Below are 26,267 nucleotides of genomic sequence, written 5' to 3' on the forward strand. Positions count from 1 at the left end.
CAACCGTATTCTAGGTATACTGAGAAACATTTAATTTGTGAGACAAGTGTAGAACACTGACATAAAATACCTATATAATTTATTCTTTCTCCAGTCACATTCTAGTCCGATGAATCAACCCCCCAAATCTGTATTGATAGTGATTGACGATACGTGGGTATGATTTCACCTGTTCATTAAAATGTGCTATTTTGGTGCTTGAAAATCATTCCGGAACAATCCTGGGTACACTTTAGACACATACGTGTAACTGGTGACAACCATATATAGCGCAAAATTTTAAACAAAATCACAAGACAGATAGTTCTACTATTCCACGTGGATTTACAAGTCGCCAAACATAAGATTTTCTCCGGAAATATAATGTACATGTCACAAAAGAACCCTTCAGCCAACGGTAGCTCTACAGCCACGAGACATACCGGTAAGTGTATACAATATAGACCGACGACTGCAGCAACAAGTGGCTGCAAATAATTGCAGCTTTTAATGATTAGGTTGTTGTTGTTGTTGAGTTTAATTATAGTGGCGTGCGCACAATTGTGCATGTGCCACTTTTTCTGACTGCACCGCAGCCTGCTAGTTGTTCCTGGGGAAGGGAATGGTGCCACCTCCCCCAGGCTTTTATGGATTCAAGGAACCCTGATAGTTTGGCCTCAATCTGTGGGTCCATAAAGGTCCCTACAGTTGAATGGATGGCTGTCATTAGTGGGAAGGAGAGCTCGGGAACGGTCCTGCTTGCTTTACATCGCTGGTTTCTTGTTGCATTTGCCTGGTGTTTCTTGCGATTTTTTTTTTTCGATTTATTTTTTCTTCTTCAAAATGTTCTAAAAAAGGGGGGGGGGGAATGTTCTTTGCTGTTTATAGAGGTTCTTAGCAGGAATCATGTATGAAGAGAGATTTTCAAGGTTATTATGGTATTACTAGTCGATGTGTTTAGGGTGTGCTTCCTACGTTATGTTATTTATAAGTTTTTAGATATTGCCTCTTTAAGTTATTTATTTATTAATGTTTTTAGAGATTGAATGTTATTTATACTTTATTTAGCAAGAGACCAGAGTCCTAGCCGATTACACGGTTCGTTAAAGACATCTAGGACCGGAGTCCTAGCTGATTACTCGGTTCGTTAAGGACATCTAGGGGATCCGATTTTGCGGTTTTCTTAGTTTTTTATAGGTGCTTCGTAAGTGAATTATTTATTAATACTTTTATAAAATTGAATGATATGTTATGGGTTTTTATGTGGTGGCTTCTAAATTTATTTAGCTAGTTACTGGGTCGTTTGGTTTTGTGGGGATAGTTTTTATATTTTGTTCCTAAGTCCTGCTGAGTCTATGAATTTATTTATATTTTTATATGGTGATTGTTTATTTTTATTAGAGTCCATAAGTAACTCTGGGTATGTGTGTGGTGATCCAATCTCTTTTTAGCTTTTGATAAATATTTTCCGAGCGGGTTGATATTTTGGGCATATGTTGAATACATGGTGTAGATTTTCAGTGGTGTGGCAATTAAAGCAGTTAATGGTTGCTGGTTTGGGTCCTATAAACTTCCAAAACTGCTTGCAAGTTTAGTTTTTCCAGTTATTATCCTGTTTATGGTTTTCTGTTCTAAATAGGCACCCCTAGGTAGCTGTATGTTCCTATCTACGGTTTTTGGGTTTCATGGTGCTTTTTACCTTTTGTGGAGGAGTTCCAAAACCTTGCCATATTTGGTCTATATATGTTTGTGCGAAGCTTAGTGCTTCTGTAGAGCTATAGTTAAGCTTGATAGAGTTTTGATCTCCTAGTTTGATTTGTGCAACGTAATGTATGTATGTATGTATGTATGTATCTATGTATAGGGTTCATGTTGATATATTCTTGCTTTGCTTGTATTATGAACATATACTTGGTTTTCTTTACAATGTTACGAATATTCAGTATAATCAGTATTTTATATCCTATCATAATAGCATAGGTGAAAAAAAAAAAAACATCTCGCTGGGCGCAATAGACGTTATTCATCACGTTGGTGACCATGTGTACACTGAACGTTTTAATCAGAATATTTACAGTTTAATAAGAAAGCTAAGGTGTTTACCAGTTGAACAGTTACAAGGTTGATCATCATTTGAGTGAAAACGAGGGAATTTAATTGCGACTGTATTTCTCTCTCTCTCTCTCTCTCTCTCTCTCTCTCTCTCTCATATATTTTGTCTGTCTCTCACATATAATGAAAACTACTCAGAATAATGCTCGGTCCGTTGCATTCTCACCAACATCGATTCAAGAGATACATATAGTCATAAAAGCAAAGAGCCTGGAGTACGGTCAACAAATGGTCAGACATAGTGTAGTATTTATCTCATGCGTTGCACACACAAAAAGAGGGCAACATTCGATATGATCTCTTTTATATCCTTAATTTTGTGAATACCTTTCAGACCCGAAGTGGCCCAAATTCAGCGTAAGCTAGCTAACACAAAGGACACAACCAGTGCATACCATAGATCTGTTAAAACGTGTTTAAATAGCGGGAGAGATATACAGATAGAGATATACAGAGAATCATGGAGAGACAGACGGACAGGCATTCGTACATGCATACATACATGCAAGCATAGAGACATACATCCAAATGGGTATATAGATACAGTGTGGTAGCTACTTCTAAGTAAACGTGTACGCGTGTCTGACTCCGTTATAAGTTTCCCTCCTTATCATTTCGCGCACTCCTCTCCTATTTGTATTCACAATATCTAATAAACGATCCAATTAAACAATATTCAAAGCAAACTCGTATTCGTGCCACACAGGAGGAGTTTTTGCATGGATTTCTCCGATTGAAATCGAGTAGAATGTGTCATGCAATTATACTGTTATTGATCTCTTACTTCAGTTTAAATTTTAGCAACAGTCATTGTGGATTGTACTGCTTAGGAAGGGTTGGTTGTAGGCATAACGGTTTCCAAACCCAACAATCATATGGACATCACGAAACATTTATCTTACAGTGAAACACACACAAATAAACGCAGACCAATGAAGCAAATAAACTATATCTCAGGAAATTGCATATGCAAGAATACTGTTGCAGAACGCATTATGTAGATTCAAATGTTATCAGTACTAACTGAAGCTTATTTTGCTTAGGGCGAGAATTTACTTGTGTTGTCATTACCATTATCATCACCTGCCATATCTATTTAATGTACTAATGATGTCGTTACATAATTAGGACCGGAGTCTTAAACTGACTGATGTGGGAGTTGAACAGATTTTGAAATAATTTGGCTTTATTTTCGTACCATATATTTTCTTTACGAGTGCTTTTTGTTGTGATGCAATAATACATATACAATTTTGTCATTATAATCAGTACTTTTATTTCGGTAACTACATTCATACATGCGGACGTCGTTTCAATCCAAGTTCAATATTGATGACGATTATAACTAAGTATTTGTGCTGTGATTCATTTTAACACTCGGGTGATCTAGGCGACTGTTACAAAGAATATGGTACCTTGATGTTTAACAAAATATTCAGCCGGTTTAGAAATTGATGCATGAAAAACTACAAAATTGACCCCTTGCATTATTTCAGAGTTCCCTGTTTATTTCACGACGATTGTTTTGGAAGTTAATGGAGTTAGATTTTATACTTTTAACAGATTGAGGCACGTTGCTGATGATTTATAGTTGAATAAAAGTCATAATTAGCGTGATACCTCATAGATAAGACGAAAAAAGCACGAATACCATTCGGGTGATGACGTCAAAACTGAAAATGATTGTGAGTTAGACGTGCAGAAACCAAAGACTTTATTACGTGAATATAACAATCTGTTGGAATGTTATATGTGTCAATATACATGTAATTAAACACTTTATACTATTACGTAGCATAAAAACAAATAGAATTACGTCATTCTCTTCACTAATATTCGGGACCCCGAGTGGCCGAGTGGTCTAAAGCGCTCTCCGTTACGGATCACTGCCATCTCACCTCTGTCTGCGTGGGTTCCAGTCTCGGATTCGGCCAATGTGGGTATGTGAGAAAGCTTGCCAGTAGCTTCTCGAGGGTCGGTTGTTCTTTCTGGGGATTTCCCAGGTTCTTCCTCCACCGTTAATACTGGCCGCCATGTATAGCCTATCGTGTGCTGAAAAATGGCGTTAAACAAGAACAACAACAACATCATTAATATTAAGATTGATTTACAGTTATCAATTTGAAACAAGTGTTATAGTGAAGGTCTAGAAATGAGCTTAACACGTATCCGACACCAGATGTAAACAATAAAATAAATTGAAAATATTAATTATGAACTCTCACGTGTATCTTTCTTTCCGTGTCTGCCACTTGCAATTTTTATTTTTATTTTATCTTCAAACGTCCTTTTACACTCACTCGTCTCGTTTTTTTTAATATGTTTATTCCCTCGTTAGGGCGGTCAATTAACATAGTATTATATAATAGGGAAAAATATCTTAATACAGTAACTAAACCGAAAAGGGAATATGCAGGGACCAAACATAGTTTCTATAGATAAATAGATGCATTATAATCATTCCTTTACATACATCTATTCATTAGATTCATTAGATCATATTATAATTGTACGCGTTAATTCATTTATTATGGCTTAAACTAAAAGAGTTTCTGGTGCACTATATCAATGTTGTGTATTTGTATTGTTGCGGATTAACGTAGCAGCGTTAAAGTAGCTGATAAGTGACAGATCAAACATGAATTGCAGGTCAGCGTGGAGTCGCAGGTCGGTGTGGAGACGCAGGTCAGCATGGAGTTGTTGTTGTTGTTGTTGTAGGGTTTAACGCCATTTTTCAACACACGATAGGCTATACATGGCGGCCAGTATTAATGGTGGAGGAAGAACCCGGGAAAACCCCGAAAAGAACCACCGACCCTCGAGAAGCTACTGGCAAGCTTTCTCACATATCCACACTGTCCGAATCCGAGACTCGAACCCACGCAGACAGAGGTGAGATGGTAGTGATCCGTAACGGAGAGCGCTTTAGACCACTCGGCCACTCGGGGCCCCTCAGCATGGAGTAACAGGTCATTGTGGAGTGGGGTCAGAGAGAAGTGGCGGGTCCACGTATGTGAAGATTGGTGGTTCAGCGAGGAGAATCCAGTCAGCGTGGAATGGCAGGTCAGCGAGTCGTAGGCCAGAGAAAAGTCGTTTGCTTGAAATGGCAGGTCAGCGAGTCGTAGGCCAGAGATGAGTGTTTTGCATGGAGTGGAGAAATTACAATCATAGCATTTGAAAACTGAAATTACAGTTAATTATTGTCTAGTCTGCCAGAAGTCTTAATTACTATATGTTTACTATTTATCTACCCCGGTAAGTCTGGTGCACCTTAGTTCAAAGCCTTTTCATTAATATTCACTGTAAGACTTACACAATCACGAAATGGCATGATTTAAATTACATTGTTTGAGACAATGCAGCTTTAACAACTGGTAAATTCCAACACAGAAGCAAGCAACACGTACGATAATCAATGGAGCTAGCGACGGACATAATCTCAGCTCAAGTACTGAGTGCACTCCAAGGACTTGGACTTACAGTTGCCTCAGGATGGAGTATAAGAGCACAGGTTAAACGAAGAACTCTGCTCTTAGTATGGGACAACGACACAGATAAAAACAAAAGGCCCAAGAGTCGTAAGAGGAGACGGCAGAAACAGGTGGAGCAAAATCAGACCGAGTTATCACTCCACTCCAGTCCTACGACTCACCAAATGACCATTCTTCAGCAGTCTACCTCTCCTACAAATCTAATACAAGGGGCCAGGATAGAGAAAAAGACTGACCATATAACATCGGACCACGATCCGTTATCAACACAATAACAACTAGCTGAGCAACGTGAAAAGAAACAAGCAAGAGATTGCGAAAATAATACTCAGCAACATTGAGGCACAATGGCTAACAGAACCCCGTGAAGCAGAAACTTCCACCCACACGCTAGCAGTGGGTTTAGATGTATCTTCCTCTAGCGGTGAAGAGGCTGAAGAAAGTGAGGAATTTGAACAAGGGACAGAAGAAATGGAGGATGGAGAAGATAATTACCAAACAGTCACAAACTACCGGAATATGAGCCTGGTACCAGCAATTGACGACATCAAAAAGGCGGGACACTACATCAACGCAGCCAAATATCTCGCCTGGCGCTCACTGGATACCTTCAAACCCCAACCGGCACAATGGCACTATGGGGTCAGAATTCTAACCCAATTCTACCAAGAAGCCTTCTCCGACTACCCACTGCAGCAGCTTATGGAAGCAGCCTGCTTCATTTCTTCACTCCATGGTTTCCACTTTCACGATATACTTCAAAGGACAGCGAAGAAATGCAGGGAAACTGAAGACAAACGGGGAACGTTTGCCTAGAAAGCTCTTTTAAGGGCTCCAAATTGCCTCTTATTTTTAGGGAACCATTTTGGCTCGGTATCCTTCCTTGATAAAAGTATATTTGCACAAACTTGATCCATTGGACTACCACAACAAACTTAAAAACTTTTTATGACCTAACAGTGACCAAAACTATTTAAATGTCGCTTAGACATATTAGTTAGATAGGAATACTTGGGACATTTTAAAGTACACTACGTACTAGAATTAAATAGATTAATTAAGAAGTAGGAAAACTCTCAGACTTGCTGGACTTTTTACTAATTGCACAGGTGGCTAACACACCATTGGCATTATTTTTGTCCATTAGCAAAACTGGACTTGATTGAAATAAGTACGGGCTGTCGTTTTGGGAGAATACAGCATCCATGGCTGGCTTGCCGAGCACCTTTACCTCCTTTACCTAGCTCGGACATCGTACCAGTGACGGAATGTGGACTATTTCCAGCCGTCACAAAACCGGGTGTCCTAATGTGACGTCATCTCTGCCGACCAATCGTAGCGGACGTTACATACTGCTTGGGTTGACACCTGGTGCGTTCAATCGCAACTAAATCCAACTCTTGAAAACATGAGTGTGTGTGGTGCTATTCCCTCTCATGTAATAGCCCTTCAGTCAGGTTGTTAAGGGCTCTAATAGTCATAATAGTTCTTACACTCCTTGTTGAGAAGTACAGTCAGTTAAAGCAATGGCGCGTACAAAGCAAACAGTTTAGAAGCACTGGATTCCCCCACAGGACTATCTATACTGTCCATTACGGACTCCGAAACTCTCAAAGAGTAAGAAAGAATCAACTTATACAAAATAGCAAATCAAAAAGAAACGGATTAACAAATGGAAATTAACATGGAAAAACAAGAAATCGAAACCAGAACACGTGCAACACGAGGCAATATGGCGAACAGAAGAGAAGTCAATTACCTTGAGAAATTCTTCAAGCTGGAAAGAGTAGTGATGCATGAAAGAAGCTACCTACAATGTAAATACAGGGAAGGAACACAAGAAATAGATATGAGGCACATACAAAGAGAAAATATACCTAGTCTAACCACGGTAATGATAGCCATGAAAATAGCCAACCCAGAATGCATGAATAGAGTATACTCCATAAACCCTAACGGATACAAAGGCTACATAGTAAGACCGAAAGGGAAGAAACCAATTTTACCATATGGAGAAATGTGTATTGGGAAAGAAAGAGTGACAATAAAGGAACCAGAACCATTGCTAAGGGAGATAAAAAAACGAACAGGAGAATTACATGTTACAGACATCCCGCTGGAAATTCCAACAGAAGAAATAGTTAAGCGCTTTGAGGAAAAATTCAATATTCCTGTTAGCTCAGCAAGGAATAGAATGATAGAAACAACGTCAATTTTAGACGGAACACGGATATTAGAAATAGAAAGAAGTAATATGAAGAAAGTAAAGAGAGCCTTTTACATCTTCGGGTTCTTAGCAAAGACGTGGTATAAAGGATGCATATTTGACAGAACATGCAATAGATGTGGGAATACAGGTCACACACCATTCAAATGTCCCCAGAATTCGGAAAATATAGGACCAAAAATGACATCAACAAAAACAAGCAGTAGACAAATAGTAAAAGGAAATATGCAGCCACAACAACAACAACAACAACCAAGAATACAAGATGAGCAGCAGCAACAACAACAACAGCATTTACAAGAACAGGGACAACAAATACAAGAACAGGAAATACCGAAACAAGCAGCAAAAAAGCAAAGGATAGAACAAATACAACAACAACAAGAGAGAGAAACTACAATACAGAAAGAAAATGCAAACGAAAAACAAGGGCAAAATGTTCAACTGCAACAACCAAAACAGACACGAGGACATGGAAGGCAACAACAACAACAACAACAACAAACAAAGATACCAACAGGGCAGCAACAACAGGTGATGGAAAATATACAAGAAGAACAACAAAAGAAAAAAAACCACAACAGCAACCAGAAAACATAGACCAGCAAGAGAATAAAAGTCAACAACAACAACACCAACAGACTCGAGACCAGGAAAACGAACTACAGAGATGTAAACAACAACAACAACAAATACAAATGCAGATACAAGAAGGTCAACAAGAAAATAGCATGCTAACCCAACAAGATATTGAAACTGGGCAACAACTAGAAAACAAACTACACCAACAACAAACAAAACGAAGTCTACAAGAAAAAGAAGTGATACCAATACAATCACAACGACTTTATGAGCCACTACTACAAGAAAATGACTCAGAAATTATAGTTTTCAAATTACAACAGATTCAGAAAACACAAACACTCAGACTATTAGAAATAACCCAAATAAACAAGATACCGCAGCAAAATTCAAACGAAGACTCAAGATCGCTACAAACAATGGAGAAACAGGAAACAAGCCCAGATATAAGGAAAGCACTTAAGAAAAAGACGAAAGCGAAGAGACAAGAAAGGAGAAAAAGACAACAAGAGACAGAAGAAAAACCTTGGTTCAGCTACGATGAATACATTGAAAAAAATATGGATAAAATATAATTTAATTTAATTTTGTAAAAAATTAACATTCAAAAAAGCAATAACACGATAGCTAAACATACAGAATGCCAATCAAAACATGTAGGGCGGGAGGACCTCCCTAAATGGTCTGTAAAGATCAAAAGGAGAGAGAACCCTCCAAAAAATAAAAAAATAATAGTCCTACAACCTGAAGGCTAGAATTAATAAGTGTTACATGAACACATTAAAGCCTGGGGGATGTGGCTCTCTTTCCTTCCTCCAGGAGTAATTAAATAGCACTCTAAGCGTGCATAAAGCAGTCGTACATGTCTGAAAGGACGAACACGACTTTAATCGAACAAGTCAGTCAGTCAGTCAACTTTTTAATAGTTCCTTATTCCTGCAACCACACATAGTATGTTATACCACGAGAGAGAGAGAGAGATGACTGCAGCAAATATGTTTCATAATGCATGTTACATTTAGCTAATACTTGCTAATTGGAGTTGCAAAGAACTCTAAAAAAACAAACAGATATGGAGCGGTTTATTTTGCTTGCGTGATTGCATGTGCGTATTTGTATTTTGATGCCATAATTTCACTCTTTGCAGTTCTACAAATGGCTGCCTAACCTTTTGAAATTTGAAGAGAAAAAAATGTATTTCCTTTTTGTTTAGAAATTCAAATTTATGTTAAATATTATATCCCTGACTGATGATTACATTCTGGCCACTCCTGCATATATCTGGATTTACTAGCGTGAATATATTTGTTCATCCCTCATTACGTCTCCTTATTGATATCATCCTCTACTATTTTGCACGTTACTTTATTTATAGTGTAAGATGGGGTTTTGACTTTTAACTTCCATATATAGAGATATGCATGCTACGGAATATCAACTGTGTAGGCGGACAATATCAAAACTAGATTTAAATGGTAGATATCTTATCCTCCTAAAATTGTAATTCTTCCTTTTCTCTTCTTCTACATTTTTCCGTTATAACTGGTTGCAAGTTTCTCAACCGTTTGCATAGTTGTTTTGTGCTGATAAAATTTTAATGCTTTTTATTTTCTTGGTTCGAAGCTTTTTTGTTTTTAGTCCTTCTATAACGATATTGCATATCGTTTGATGAAACTGTGTGCAACATAATGTTGCCTGCAGTGTATATCACTAAAATATAAATACAGCTTTCTACTACTGCCAGCAGTGGACACATTAATCGTGGTTTGAGTGACTCTTAACAGATGTATATTATAATACTAAATATGAAAAGTTATTATTATTATTATTATTATTATTATTATTATTATTATTATTATTAATGGTTGGACGAAATTTGAGCACTTTTATTATTTTATTGTTACGAAATCATTACATGAAATACATCTGTCAATTATGTTTCTCTCTCTTCTTGGAGTAAGCATTGTGCGCATGATACTGGTCCTTATTGTATCCTAAGGACTCGTGTATTTAAATAATAAGTCCAAATGTCCACAGTGATGTCCACAGTCATCAGTCCTTCTTTCTAGCAACGTACGCAAGATGTAGCGATAACAATTGGATCACACGAGGCTTTTTTGCAGTCAACTAAATCAATTAACCACATTGGGCGTTTCTACCTTATGTAATGATCACAACCGATAACAATGATTGATTGAAGTGTTCTTAGAAACTACAGCTTCCGTAACGTTAAAATCATTTTGAAATAAGCTTCTTATCTTTGTGAATATCTGCAACGACACCATATGTCGTCACACATTTCTCGTGAATAAGAGCAGATGTGAATATACTTAATTTGAAATTGTGTCACGTTATTGATATCGTTCTTATTATATTTTGTTCCAGCCTTATTTACCTCATTATTGTAAAGCTTAAGATCTAAAACGTACACTTTATTCAGTAATCATGCGTGGTGTGTGTGTGTGTGTGTGTGAGAGAGAGAGAGAGGGAGATGCCATCAACACATTTTCTGCCCACATATTTCATACTACATGTATTGAGTCATGTTCAGTAATGACAGTCATGATTCAATGGAATAAATGTGAAAGTACCCACACAAATATCAAGAGGTGAAGAGGATATATAACGTCTTAAAGGCTAAAGAAAATACTTTAATATTTTCGCCATGTTTTAGTAGTTACTCGGAGTTGTAAAGACGACAGTAGAAGAAACAACATTCCACGTTACGTGGTGTGCAACAAATTGGTGATTGTTTCGAGAAAGCTAATATCTTGTTCTTCATTAGGAGTAAAGTTGAGGCTTGCATAGAGCACGACACTGATTTGTTTACAAAAGAATTGGTTTGCCTACGACGGTAAGAGAACGGCACGAGCTTTAGCAGAAGTGCCGTTTCTCATGAAGAATATGCGTTTGCTTGCCAATGAACACACGTGTATAGCTCTGTGTCTGCTAACTTTACCCTTTAAAACTATATTCATTAGATACATTCCGTTGCTTTTCAAAGTTGGATTATTTTATTGCATGATAATGATTCGTCCATTTTAGTTATCATCATATGGTTATATCTGGTTCATCCTGAATCTTTTTTCATCAGGTTTTTGCAAGAACCCAAAAATGTCAACAACACAAATTCTGCATTAGACACCAACGTGTGAGTCTAATACTTCACTGTTTCACGTCCATAGCTATTAACATTGATAAATAATGCGGAAGAATACCCTGAGGCCAGATACATGTAAAATAACATTTCTGATCACGACGCCTGATTAAAATTCAGTTAGGTGTAATAAAAAAAATGTATTTCTTCCAGCACTTCCGGATGAATATTAAGTTCATCGTCAGAATTAAAACAAAGCATGGCATATGATGTGTTTTTAACATGGAATTAAATATTTATTTATGCAGTTTTACAACGACATTTATCCATATGAATATGCAAGAAAAACGTACGGTCTAAATATAATTATATTTCTTCTTGATATATGTTTCTATTTGTATTATATTATCCATTGACACTGATATTTTAAATGCATTTTTTCCTCTTCAAGCCGATAAATTGCTATTCCACGATCTAGATCTTTCCATATCATCGCATCACTGACTATATCGGTTCCAAAAATAAGGAACGTTATTCTCACTGAATTTAGACATTGAGTTTTATAATGTAAATGCAAAGCGTAGATTGCTGATTAGATTCTGACCAACACTACAGATGTACATACATATAATCTGAAATATCGAATAGGCAAAGTCTTTGTTTTCCTTTCATAAGCTTGCTCTAATGTCATCATCCTTTAATATCTTGTATGTTATTTTAAATAAATTAGAATTATGATTTTGACATACAATAAATTTATTTATTTATTTATTTAAGTCGTGCATCCCAATGTTTACTTTTTAATGTAAAAGTTTTTTTTTTTATGCCTGCGGTCCTAGGGTGGGCAATCCGGCTGCCAACAAGAGGTCGCGGGTTCGAAACTCGAGGCTGCATCCCAAATATTTATTTACTTTTTTATTTTCTTTGTTCAAACGTTCTTTTAAATTCTCAATATTTGAAGATTTTGTTTGCCTTTCTATTCCAGACCTAGGATGGGAGATTAACTTAGTTTTAAATAATAACTGAAACAAATGATGTCTTGTTCATAATGAGTCTTTTAAATACAATGCATATAATTATATCCGTTCAGATTATCTCTATTTGTTCCCTTGGAATCTGCAGTAAAAGTAAACGTGAAGGTGGGAGGCATGCTAGAGTTTAGACAAATATGACACCGACCTTCTTTTTAGAAAGTATTGCAAATTTTGATGTTGTAAATAAGCAACATATTAACACAAACCAAAATGTTTTCCTTTTCCTGAAACCCAGTCTTCATTTATTTATTAAACAAAATTAGTATGTATGTGTTATTCAAAATAATCACTATACTGTCAATAGCTGATACATTATAACTAATGGCATGATAAGATTTCTACTTCCACTTACATGACGCAGAAATACTTTTGAACTACAAACAAAATCGTACACCACGGTAAACTTGCATAAATTATTATAAAATTAGAGCCAATTATACGAAATGGTTTATTAGTAATGTTCAAAGCTTCGCGATCTCGAGATTATTCTCCTCTTAAAGCGAATAAACAAAACCTCAAACGGGCTAAAGTTGCACTTACTCATTCTAAACATTAGCTTCTTTTTCTTTAAAAAACGCTTCCACCGTTTTGACCCAAGCATGGATAAAGTTAAGGTCCTCGTATTCGATGTATCCTCTCTTATAAAGTTCCTCATATAACTGTTGAAGCCCCAGAGAACTGTTTGTACTAGAAAGCTGTGATAAAAGATGTATGAGCACTTTACTTCTCATGTACAAATCATTTTCAGCGTCAAGATCTTTCAAAAGATTATGGGGATTTCTGTCTTGCCGCACATAAGGTGGCGAAAATATTAACTTTATATTGTCCCTGTGAAAAAAATACTCAGCCAAGTAGCTTCTCCAAATATCGCTGACTCTCCCATCCACGCTGACTGGGAGGGGGATGTAGAAGAAGGCTGGCTTTGCCCATAATGTTGCTTGGGCATTGAATGGAGTGTATGAACCCTTGGGGACCATAAGGGGTTGATGGCTTTTCAAAGAAGCTTTAAAATCAAAGGGATTGTCGCGCGTCAATCTATATATAGCATCAACATCCGGTTGTTTATTAGCCAATGATTGGATCACACCAATTGTCATGGGAACATTTGATTTACATAATACTGGAGTCACAATGGGATTACGTATTTCCTCCAAAGGGAATCCCCTAGGCCATGAATAAGTTTCATCGACACCGAAGTATGGGTAAGGGTTAATCAATGTGTTTGACAATCCAGAACACGGAATTAAATAGCTGAAATTTGTCTTTGTTGTAATCATTGTTAAGTTGATTATACCAACATTATCATCATCAAAATCCCATATATACTCAGCACCATGGTGAATAGAATAGATATAACCAATATTCTTTCTGCCAAAGTGTTTCCATGGTAACGCCTTTGATATCGCAGGATACAACCTCTCATGATCATCAGGTGCAAGAAATACAACATGTTCTCCTTTGTATCCAAGTTCAGACATATAGGAATCCCCAGACTGGGTTTGCTTGTCGGCGACTATAACCACACACCATTCGGGTTTATCAACAATGTACCGAACGGATTCTGATGGCTTAAAAATTGTTGTAACTACTGCCCAATTTTTGCAATTTCTTTTGTTATCATGGACAAAATATACATCTTGATCAAATTCCAGATTCGTTGGAACTTTACGGAAAGGCTTTCCAGAGAAAAAAGTCCTTTTAGGATCCAAAAGCTTAATTTCAGATCTCTTGTCCAAGTTTTGTACCGAATTACCAATGTGTAAATTGTTGGTGCACACTGACTCCACTTTTTGATTGATCATGCGGGTCTGGTGTCCAAATCGATTGATGAGATAGTATGTTTGATACAGAAGAATGGAAGTCAATATAATAATCAATAAAACGTACTTTTTCTCTGTCCGTGAATTCATCATGTTGTATGCAACGGTGTGATCTGATCATCAGGTGCGCTTTACTCCTCACTGTGAATCTATCAACTGATCCCCGTGCTATGGATTGCCTTTTCAAGCTCACATTGCGCTAAACAGTGAAGTATAATCAATGGCTAAGTCCAGCAAACGCTGTCATGCATGACCTTGATGAGGAATTAGATATGGCATCAAGTTTAATTACACCCTCCATGAACTCGCTTATTATGATAGCAATGTACTTGAATAAAGGATTTATTAAATATTTGAATAGGTTTTGACCGAGACTAGCTTCCACAGAAAGTGATATATGTCAATTTGTAACAAAGTGGACTAACATCTTAACGAAAGTTCTTACATGGAATTTTGTTATTAAACATATGGAGGTAAATGCCCTCTATAAATAAGATCCACGTGTAATTTACTTATAATCAGCTGATATCACGACAACTCAATCACATTGATTTGAAAATATTAATACCTGCCAGTGCGTCATACGTATCGCGTCCTCAGATGAACGTCTACGTTTAATTGCCTCATGTAACCATGCCATATTGGTGAGTCATTAGTATAGCTGAGTCGTACCGATAAAACTGAATCACCTTTACATTTTATACGTTCTAGTGATTAATGCGGTATATATAACTTATATAAAATATATACATTTGGGAGTTAGGAGTTTGAGGCTTGCGTTGATCTTGATTGATTGTGGCATGTGTACGTTCCATAGTTACTGGACATGATTAAGTCTGTGTAATACCAATAGTCTCCCATGTAGCAGAGCTAGACACCCATAGCAGTAGACACGCGTGTTTAATCCACGTAGATTATCTCAGAAATGGCCTGGGTGGCAATCTTCTTTTCAATTGCATCAGACGTCTGAGGGAAACATTTCCGTCCCTTACAACCCAAGGGCCATGAAGAGTATTCTTATTTGTTTCAAGGCTATGCTTCATAATTAGGTCGAGCTAGAGGCCGTACCGGCATTTACATTTTGTTATTAATTAACTTTTCATATCTCAAGTACTTGCAACTTTTTGATGAAAAGAGCACATACTTTTAAGATGATGATTTTGGGTCTATATTTTGGCATCTTTTTTTCTTTTCTTTTTAAAGTCCATGTAATCTTATGCAAGCATAGTTTATCTTTAAAAGAAACAGTATGACTCAGGGTTTCTTGTCACAGTCATTCAACTCTTTGTGTGTTCCGTAAATAGTCGTGTCTTTCCTTCGTAATTTTATTTTACAGTACACACCAGCAAGATACTTACACTCCTCTTCTGACAATCGTATTCTCATTATTACCACTATAAAAACGAAGTCATATGGACAACGTTCTTTTGCATACCAGGGTCCAGCAACGTGAAATGAATTGCCCACTTAATTTGTACACAAAGGCACAGTGATCCCATTAAGAGTGCTCTTCAAACTCACTTATTTTGACTGCAAGAACAAACTTAAACACCTAATAATTTTTCCTACCTTAAACATTTTCAGCATTTTTTATGTTTTCTAATTTCATGGTGTTTGTTTTATGTAATAATATCATTTATATATGTTTTTTATGTTTTAGGTGTTGTCTAATGTTGCAAAGCGCTTATAGCTTCTAAACTTTAGGCGCTATACATCATCATCATTAATAATAATAATAATAATAATAATAATAATAACAATAATAATAATAATAATAATAATGATAATAATAATATTATTATTATTATTAAAGTAACTGTAAATACGTTTTATCCACCCATTATGCCCTCCCCCACAAGAAAGAACATGTAATAATAACAATAATAATAATAATAATGACTTTAAGTATTGTGAGTATTGTGGAAAACTTCTTAATGCAGATAATGGTTACAGTGGTATTTATCTCATATCTGCAGCAAACACTTTTAATGTAAATGACTCTAGACAGCAAGACAAATTCAAAGCCAGAATGTATAAGTTTATATTTTCCATATTTGGTCATCAAAAGTAGTGATATATATATATATATATATATATATATATATATATATATATATATATATATATATATATATATATATATATATATATATATATCAGAAGAGGAGCCTGCGGCCAGAATTTTGCAATAAATGTTCATTGCCACGACTTATGATTGTTGATTTGTTTAAGTGACATAATATTTGTTTGATCGTGCAATTCGTTAGGTGCTTCCCTATCAGTTTTGTATAAAATATACCTACCAATTGATGGTGTGCTTATTCGGTTATTCGTATGAGAGAGAGAGAGAGAGAGAGAGAGAGAGAGAGAACGAAATGACTGCAGCAAATGTGTCATAATGCATGTTACCTTTGGCTTAGCCTTATTAAATGGAGCTGCAAAGAACTCTCAAGAAACTGATGTGAATTGGTGAACCGATTTTCAATAAATTAATGATAGATTCCTCGTTATGTTTTCTTTTACTTGGGCTGCGTGAAAACATTATAGCACACTCTTGCACGTAAAATAATTTAAAATAAAGTGATGCATTGTCAATGTTTTGAGAAGGCAAATATTTGCTTCCATGCCAGAATGAAAGTCGCTGTAAAATAGACTTGAAAATTTGCAACTCGCTTAGAATAGCATTATGCTGGTGAATATAATTGTATTTATTCATTCTTTGTGTGCGTGTGTGCTTGCGCGCGCGCGTGTGTGTGTGTGTGTGTGTGTGTGTGTGTGTTTTATGACAATCTCACTCTTTGTACTTCTACAAATGGCTGACTCTATGCGGTTGAAAATTGAAGAAATGTATATCCGTTTCATTTAGAAATTCGAATTTATGTTGTAAATTCCTATCCTTGACTGACGATTACCTTCTGGCCACCATTGCGTATCTGGATTTACTAGCGTGAATATATTGTGTTCATCCCTAATTAATTCTCCTTAATGATATCCCCTTTTGATTTTGAAAGCGTTTTTTATTATTTCGACTGCAATTTAGGATTTTGTTTTCCTTGGACCGAAGCCTCTTTGTCGTGTTAGTCTTTCTATTACGTTATCGTCTATCGTTTGAGGAAAATATGCGCAACATACTGTTGCCTGCAGGGTTAAATCAATAAAGTGTAAATGCAACTTCTACTATTGACCGACGTTTACTCATCAGTCGTGAATGTAATAACTTCTGATTATTATAATACTAAATACCATACGCTTTTATTTTAAAAGTTTCTTTTATTTCGAGTGCAATTTAGTATTTTGACTTTTAATTGCGGTATATAGGAATATACACTCTACTGCATATCAACTGTGTAGGCACACAATATCAAAACTAGATTTCAATGGTAACTATCGTATCCTCCCAAAATTGTAATTCTTCCACTACTCTTTCTTCTACATGTTTTCAGTATAATTGTGTGCCAAGTTCTCAATATTTTGATAGCTTTTTTGTGTTGATGATATTTGAATAATTTTGTTTTTCTAGGACAGAAACCTTATTATCGTGTTAGTCTTTCCATTACGTTCGCATCTATCGTTTGAGGAAATATGCGCAACATACTGTTGCCTGCAGGGTTAAATCAATAAAGTGTAAATGCAACTTCTACTATTGACCGACGTTTACTCATCAGTCGTGAATTGAATAACTTCTGATATATTCTAATACTAAATATCATACCCTTTGAAAACTGATTATGATTGTTAAATAATCCATCAGTTAATCCTAGACCACTAGAATATGACCTCTAGCATTTCAAGGTTATTTAGTAAGCAGTTGTCTTGGGTTGTTATTAGGAAGAACCAACTTAGTTATGAAAACAACTGCAGTAAGAAAACGCCCGTCACCAAGGTTACCACTATGAACGTTTTCAAAAAGAAACCAAAGCAATGCTTAACCATCCATCATTGGGCTAGCAGTGATGGAAGGAGGCGGAGTAGGTATGGGCTGGACCATTAGATACGTCCCGTCTGCATTTTCAGATACTATTTTTAGCTGGCCAAACCTATCTCATAGCCGCATCCGGTACGGTCATGCTCATTTGATGTAGGGTAACTTGAGGACTCACGGTACTAATTCAACTCCAATATTAAACATATGGAAACACGATCATATTCAAAATTCAATAACTTAAACTGTCTGGGTGCTGATGATGAGATCTATAATTCTCCATGCACAATTAACCTTGGTGCAATCTTATGTGTGGAGAACACCATATGAGCCGCGGCATTTTGTTTATCTACATGTGCATGAAACACATGTTATTAATTTCTCACCCACTGAATCAGGGGTTACTTTCATCATTGAGTACTACTGAGTAAAGCCTGCAAAAATACTAAAATTGCATCAATAGAATTTTGTCTATATTTTTTAAAATAACATATAGGATAAGCTCTCAAAAGATATTTTTACTAAAAGGTTCATTTTCATTATTAACCAATTATGGACCACCAAACCCGTAAATACTCTATTATGTGTTCACCCATTTCTAGACTGGTTCACAGTTCTTACGTATAATTAGTACAGTGTGTCTTTGAGTGGTCTACACTTCGTACATGAATAGAACATTTATCATTATAGATTGCCGCTGATAGTAGTATACAATAATATGCCAGCCAACAAGTATAAGAGTTGAACTGTACGTTTTCATCAAGTATTTTTAATAATAAATGAGTATATATTGCTTTATGTTACTGCATCCTGACTCTCATCTAAACTCCGCCCGCCCCCTCCCCCTTATGAATGCATAGTAATGAATAATCCGAAAATAAACAAGTTAATTTGTCTAATCAGCAGCACATAATGAACATCAAAGGCGGCTCATCGCATATTAAGCAGATTCCTCAAAGATTTGCGATTTAGTTATTAAATTAAATGGGAGTGAATGTGAATCCCAAAACTGCTTATGATTCATTGGATTGGCTAAGGAATTTACTCTCTCTCTCTCTCTCTTTCTCTCTCTCTCTGTCTCTCTGTCTCTCTCTCTCTCTCTGTCTCTCTCTCTGCTTAGTTTGTTAACGCCATGAAAAAATATTAATAATAATGTTGAGTTAACTCATCCTACGATACATTTGCAATGGCCAGTTGCTGCAGTACTATCAGCTATGTGTAACTCGTGTGGCTTCTCGCATTGGGATCGGGATCTGATTACGTTGGCATTGATAATGATGTGTTCACCTGTATACATTCATCCACTATGAAATTAATTATATGCAACAAAGTCCTCATGTTTTCGAGAGCATATATTCTTGAAAAGTCATCTAAATACACGTCGATTTGTACAAATTGTAATTCTGGTAACACAGGAAAATCGTTTACCCACCACTTTTCTTTCAGAAATGGATCATAAAACTTTGTAAGTCCTATCCAGGACCGAGGACAGAGTAGGACAAATTCATCGGAACCACAACGGTCAGGGGATCCCCCATGTTTCAATTTGTAATTCACTGGGGCCTATTGGATATTGTTTCCTAGGGCCCACAAATTCTGTTCGCTGCCCCGGTCCTCTCTGATGCCTTTTGTGCTCATATCTACTTTTCTGTTTTAGGCAGGTTACTGAACTATTTGCTCACGATTTTTAAACACACTATTTCTGGGAAGGGGTGTACAATTGTCAAATCTTTAAACATTTGTTTGAAACTTTTTTCACGAACATACACTGTGTTAATGACAATCGCTTAAAAGTTGTCCTACGTTGATTGTGCATGCGTTGAACATTTGAGTGGAAAAACCCAGATTCGACTTCCTGAAAAATGTCTATAAAGAGAGCGTTGTCCCCAAATTTTGAGGTCAACATTTGATGGCACCGTGTAGAGATCGCTGCCTATGACCTAGTACAGCCTGCTTTTAGCATAACCCAACACCTACTGGTACATCTGGATTGAATTTGTCAGCGACTTTCCTCAAAAGCGATCTTGGCCAACAGATTTGCTAGAAACATTTTTGGGCGTAGAAGGCCTCCCATGCAATCACTATCAGTTACAGCGTTTGTGTCTGTGCCCTGATCGAATACACTGTCAAATGGTGATTTAAATAATCCTGTCCATCATCTCGCTCATGTGCGCTCTCCCGATATATCAAAGTAGTGGAATGTGACGCCAGTGTGTATTTCCCCTCACTAGTGAATCGAGCTTCCTGCTAAAATACCATTCCTAACGATGAATGATGTGATAACAAATGTCTAGCTCAGACTGTTCGGTTCAAATTAGTGCTACTCCCGGACCAAGCACCATTGTAGGTTTGTGGTAGATAACGTATGCACATGGGTGGTACAAAGTGTCAGAGGTCATAAGCAAATTTGACAGATGCTACCAACGTGGATTTCGTTGGCGTCGTGTTTATGGTCGCCTCAGGCTATATCTCGTTCGCCACAAACATTGACGAAACGCTTTTTAATTTCTCAGCCAATACAACCATAAAAATACAGATGTATTTAGATGTATGAGTCGAGCGATACAATAGCGAATAGTTTTCAGCCATCTCCCAGGCGGTTGGTACCATCTGGAGCTGGTCTTTATAATTTCCACTTGCTCGTCCTTGCTCTGTTACTTAGCAAATTGGAGAGGAGATGTGGAATTTGACACCATTTAACTTTGCGGTGTTAATGACAAGCATTCAATTGCTTGTAAATTAAAAGAATTTAATTATCTGTAAATTGAAAAAAATTAATTGTCTATAAAGGAAAATAATTTAATTTCCTGTAAATTGGAAGCATTTAATTGCCCGAAGCCTTACACAAAGTAGTACGATGCATTACCGTGAGAGTTTGATGCAATAAATATTGATCAGAAACCTTTTTCTTTATTGTAAGCCAGCGTTGGATTATTTCAACATTTAGCAGTGAGTGTGCGAAAGAATAATTTATAATACAAAATGAAAATACCTTTATGTCCATAGAATTTGATGAACTGTACGGCAATATGGTGTCTGTGTGCAGTGTAAATGAAATGGTACTTTTGAATTATCAATTTAATGACAAGAAGTAAATTTTGTATAAAACTTGGAGAAACTGAACAATCGTTTTTCTGTACATACTGTTTGCAAAGAAAATAGATTCTAGTCAGACCTAAACAGCTTTGACCGTAGTTAATAAAAAAGACAGGAGGGAGTACATTGGCCATGACAGCATTTTTCGATGAACATAATAACACAGTTCCCCGTGTATGTTTAATAATAATAATAATAATAATAATAATAATAATAATAATGACACAATTTTGGATCCCATATAGTATGATAATCTACAGAATAAACTGTCTGTAATATTTTCATATTCTCTGTTCATTTGTCCTTCATTACATATCTATATTCCACCCCAATAGATAATTCATCTCACTGTTCTTTATTAATTAATGGATCGTGAATTTAAATATATCACCATTTTGTTTGGTATCCCAATAATAGATTCAAAGCGAAATGTACCTCATGTAAGAATTGGTCCAATATTTTCCATTTAAATAGACCACCATCCACATTAAGCTGCCTCCTCTTATCTTGCTTTCTAAGGCACACCCTGTCTTTGAAATATGACTTCAATGTACAACAAAACTAACTTATGGAGTTGTCACGTTTGCCTGCCCGCGATTACGTAAGTCAGGAACAAAAGAATGGGTTAGCGCCATGAGTATGTCGACCCTGCACTGTCGTGTCAATTCGCGTTTGTACAAGAGCCGCGTCGTTAGGTGTTAAAACTCACATGTAGACGTTGGAAGCTTTGTTCTAAGAACAAAGGACCCTCGATGCTGTTGTAAATCTCCCCGCGTTAACAGATGGTCTGAGGCTCGTCTGTTAAACTGGACCGACTGGGGTAGAATTGATATCCAATCAATAATAATAATAATAATAATAATGCAGACAATTTATTCATTATTATTGGAAGGGTGGGGCCATTAATTCCAACCAGAATTTAACAGTCATTTGGGCTGGGAACGAATTAGTCATTGTGAAGCATCGTGCTAACAAGTTATAGCAATAACTCCGGGAACCACTCGTGATTTGGCGGGAAAAGAAACCTTGGTACATTCAAGGACAGAAAGCTTCGTAAAGGTCAGTGAGTTATTTGCTCGATTGTTGCAGAATGTTACGGCATTGTAATTGTAATTATGTGCAGTATGTATATTTACTTACTAGAATCGTTAGTACGTAGAATTACCTTTGTATTGTTTAATTTACATGCGTACTTGAGAAATGAGCTATGATTATGTAGATTGTTCGTTCGCCAGAATTAATAATGTAATTCGCTATTTAGTTACTTCGTGGTAAACTAGTGAATTTATTTATGTGATATTCTAGATTTTGCAATTGTTGAATTAAATTGTAACTTTGGAAATGGTTGCAGAGTGTAAATTTAAATAAAATGGATATTTGAATATTTGTGTACACTTGTGGGTGTGTAATGTACAGAAATGCGTCGGATTGTTGTGATATTGTTGAGAATAATGAGATTAAGAATATATATATATATATATATATATATATATATATATATATATATATATATATATATATATATATATATATATATATATCATAAGTAGATACCGCTCTTATTGCAATATTGTTTCTATAAGAACGTGTGGGTTTTTCGATGTGCATGAATGCGTGACCAAAGATGTAGATAGCCTTTATCTGATGATTGATTGATTGTTGATGTAGTGTGAGGCGAGATGGCTAACACAAATACTAACGTCCTTGTGTTTTTCGTAGGAAGCTTTTGGGGACAGAACTACCGGGTAGTCAAATCCCGAGTCTCAGAGAGACAGGATAGAACAAGGCAGTAGGCCGAGAACAAGCCTAGTTGCTGGAAGAAGAGAAGGAGGAGGAGAAAAGGAGACAAAAGGGGAAGAGGATAGGAAGAATTGGAATACGGAGAACTCCGGAAGGAGGAAAGGAATTGGCGGAGTAAACACAGATGAGTAGAATCCAAGTACAGGGGAACGCCATCTCACACTATGATCACGTGATGAAATAGGTTGTCACATGGTCGAGAGGAAGACGATTGTTTGAGAAATTAATATCGTTTAATTTGTATTAAATTGTTATTCTTTGAATTTCACCTTTGTGTTCTTAATAATTTAATTGTCGGTATTGCTGACTGGGGGCTCGGAGCTGTATCTCTCTCTATCACTAATTTCACTTCCTACAAAAACGAGCCAGGGTGGGAATTCCATAGTAATTCAAATAAATATTGGGAGCACCCCACCCCACCGGATAACACGGGGTCACACAGAACTTCACAGGAGTGTTAAAATATCATAAACAAAACAACATAAATGACTATTTATCACATATATACAGAGAAATGTCACTAAATCATCACTAATCTGTATATAGCTAATTGTATAATAGAGCTCTTTCCCTATACATGGATTATTTGACACCCCCATACAATGCCTTATATAAGACCATGTATATATGCATGCAAACATGACATAAAATAATGCTGCGATATACTTAGTTTTACATTCGAGATTAGTGACAATCTTAAAATCTAATATAACTGAATGAAGTACCTTCTTCTAAGGTAGGTAACTACTCATATATCTTATCTGATCTGTTTGCGAATTTGTCTTTTTCTTAATAAGAAGCACACTCTTATTTTGCTGGAAGTGCCATTTCACCCACTATATATATTGTTCGTTTAGGATACGTAGCTAAGATTATACCCAAGGATGTAAACTTACGAGGACTGATTTCTTGCGAACTACATTAGGAGATGAATAGGAGTAAAATTTAGAGAAGGAAATAAGTCATTTTACAGTATGTTTTTCAAGAATGTTTTGTAATTCTCTTCGCTATTATCAGTACCGACCATAACTATACTTGGTGTATGGAAAGTTGGGTATGCATTTAATACGATTGTCAGTTAAAATTGACCAGGAAGACGGGAAGAAAACATATAGGGCACCCTTATTATAAGGCTACGTGATGTTTGACACGTGCATGACACGCATGGTCCAATGTATATAAAAATGAACCGCTTGTATAATCTTGTTGTGTCTTCATCTAACAAGATAATTGCAATGCAATAGCTGTAAACAATCTCAGTATCATGATCTATTGTGCGTAAATTTCAATATCAAATTGCCTGTTATAACTCAAATAAATATATCTTTCCGCAAAACTGCTTGTCCCTGAACACTTAAATGACAAATTTCTCAGATAAACACTTTTATAACTTGTCGCTTAGTAACACCTGTGATAGAACTATTCTTTCAGCATATTCACATCCAGTTGTATGCATGTACATCCATTTTCAAAAATGTCTTCTTTCTCTCCAAACAGTTTCATTATTGCCATTACTACCCAAGTTAGAATGCATCCCATGTAACAAACAAGTTGTCAGTACCAAATGCTACAACAGCAACAACTACTACAACGACTATTCTTGCTATTATGATTATGATTATTATTATTATTATTATTATTATTATTACCTCTGCTACTACTGTTACTAATAAATAAATACTAGTTGCGCATGTCGTTGTTGTGACAGTTCATGCTCATAATTCTCGAGAGAAAAAAGGGCAAATAAAACTGATGTATATATAGTATACCTTGCTAATAATTTGAACTGTTACGGAAAAATTGACCTTGAATGGTCAATCCTTAGCATAAAAACGGCTATTTTGTTACGCCCAAGTTATGATGACTTTACTGTGTGATTAGTTCAATACAATGTGTGATTATTTCTGTTTTCACCTTAGTGGCTTAACTTTCAGTGTGTCGACTTAACACACTATTTGACCCATGTTTCATGTATACAAACTTATATTTTGCTTGTTGCATTTTAGTCAAATTTTGTTTTCAAACACAATTTTTGGCGGGGTCATAGGCAATGCAAAGTTTAAATAATTCATCACTTAAACGTCATATCGTCTTTAATCCAGGAACTAAAACTGATATTAATTGTTTCTGTTATCCGCCAGAAATGTATAGAATTTTACATATTAACAATGACCTGAACAGATAATACATCTGGTTTTGACCCAGTAGTAATATTCAAAGAATGTTAACAAGTTCAGGTCTATGACCGATCACATTGCTTGCATGTAAATCAGGGAGGGTCAAAACTCATCTTCAGACGCAAAATTTGAAAGAAAAGTTCCTTACCGGCTGTGGAAACCCCAATAATCCACCTGTCTCGTTTGAAATGTTAATAACGCATGGGGCAGTACGATAGGGTTTAGCTGGATTGATGTGAAGGGTTGAAAATCTACTTAATATGGTCAGGTTATTAGGGGTGGGGACTATGGATGATGGATAGAGGTGGGGACTATGGATAATAGGGAACTTGAAAAAGGATTGTTTATTGAACGATAAGACAGATGCTTACTTTAGAAGTAAATAATCCTAATTCAGTCTGCTACATAAATATCTACTATTACGGTATAAATTGCACATCGATTATCTCCGATCTTCAAAGATTTCGACAGTAGTAGTATACAATTATGCTAGATGATAATAGTATGACGTGGTTTTTGGATAGAGTTGTAAAACTTGTGATCGTCAATGTCTTAGACCTAACGTGTTGTTGGACATTGGACAAAGTATTCTGCATCCTCATTATCCGTAAAAGGAAAAAAATATCGATGTAATATATGGAATATTTTTAAGATCTTTCACCATAAATAATGCGTGTGTGTGTTATTTCGAGTCTTAACTAAACTTGAACAATTTGAATCATACTGCTCCGATGTCTGCAGTGTGGCATTTTATAGTTATAACCTGGACATCATGCCGTAGACATTTAGCATTATGTCCCACCCAGTCACAGCATCCTGACACATGGCCAACATGTCCACTCACTATCCTGTTAATGCTGAGCGCCAAAAGCGAGGCAGCTGTTGGGACCATTTTTATAAGTCTTTGGTATGACTCCTCCGGGGTTCGAA

At 36.2% G+C, this 26,267-nt stretch overlaps 1 protein-coding gene and 1 long non-coding RNA gene across 2 annotated transcripts in view; one reads left to right on the top strand and one right to left on the bottom strand.

Moving 5' to 3' along the window:
• Positions 1–318: 318 nt before the first annotated feature.
• Positions 319–26,267, top strand: part of LOC149796804 (uncharacterized) — a 34,153-nt gene continuing 8,204 nt past the window's right edge. Inside the window, exon 1 of the long non-coding RNA XR_016421463.1 lies at positions 319–424. This is a non-coding gene — a long non-coding RNA (uncharacterized LOC149796804). The remainder of the gene's footprint in view (positions 425–26,267) is intronic.
• On the bottom strand, positions 12,744–14,492 carry LOC149796805 (uncharacterized). Its single transcript, XM_089960281.1, has one exon. The coding sequence runs from the start codon at positions 14,433–14,435 to the stop codon at positions 13,068–13,070; it is 1,368 nt and encodes a 455-aa protein (XP_089816407.1). The 5' UTR covers positions 14,436–14,492; the 3' UTR covers positions 12,744–13,067.

The sequence above is a fragment of the Sinohyriopsis cumingii genome, chromosome 6 (assembly GCF_028554795.1).
Source record: "Sinohyriopsis cumingii isolate HCF-2022 chromosome 6, ASM2855479v2, whole genome shotgun sequence".
Classification (NCBI taxonomy): domain Eukaryota; kingdom Metazoa; phylum Mollusca; class Bivalvia; order Unionida; family Unionidae; genus Sinohyriopsis; species Sinohyriopsis cumingii.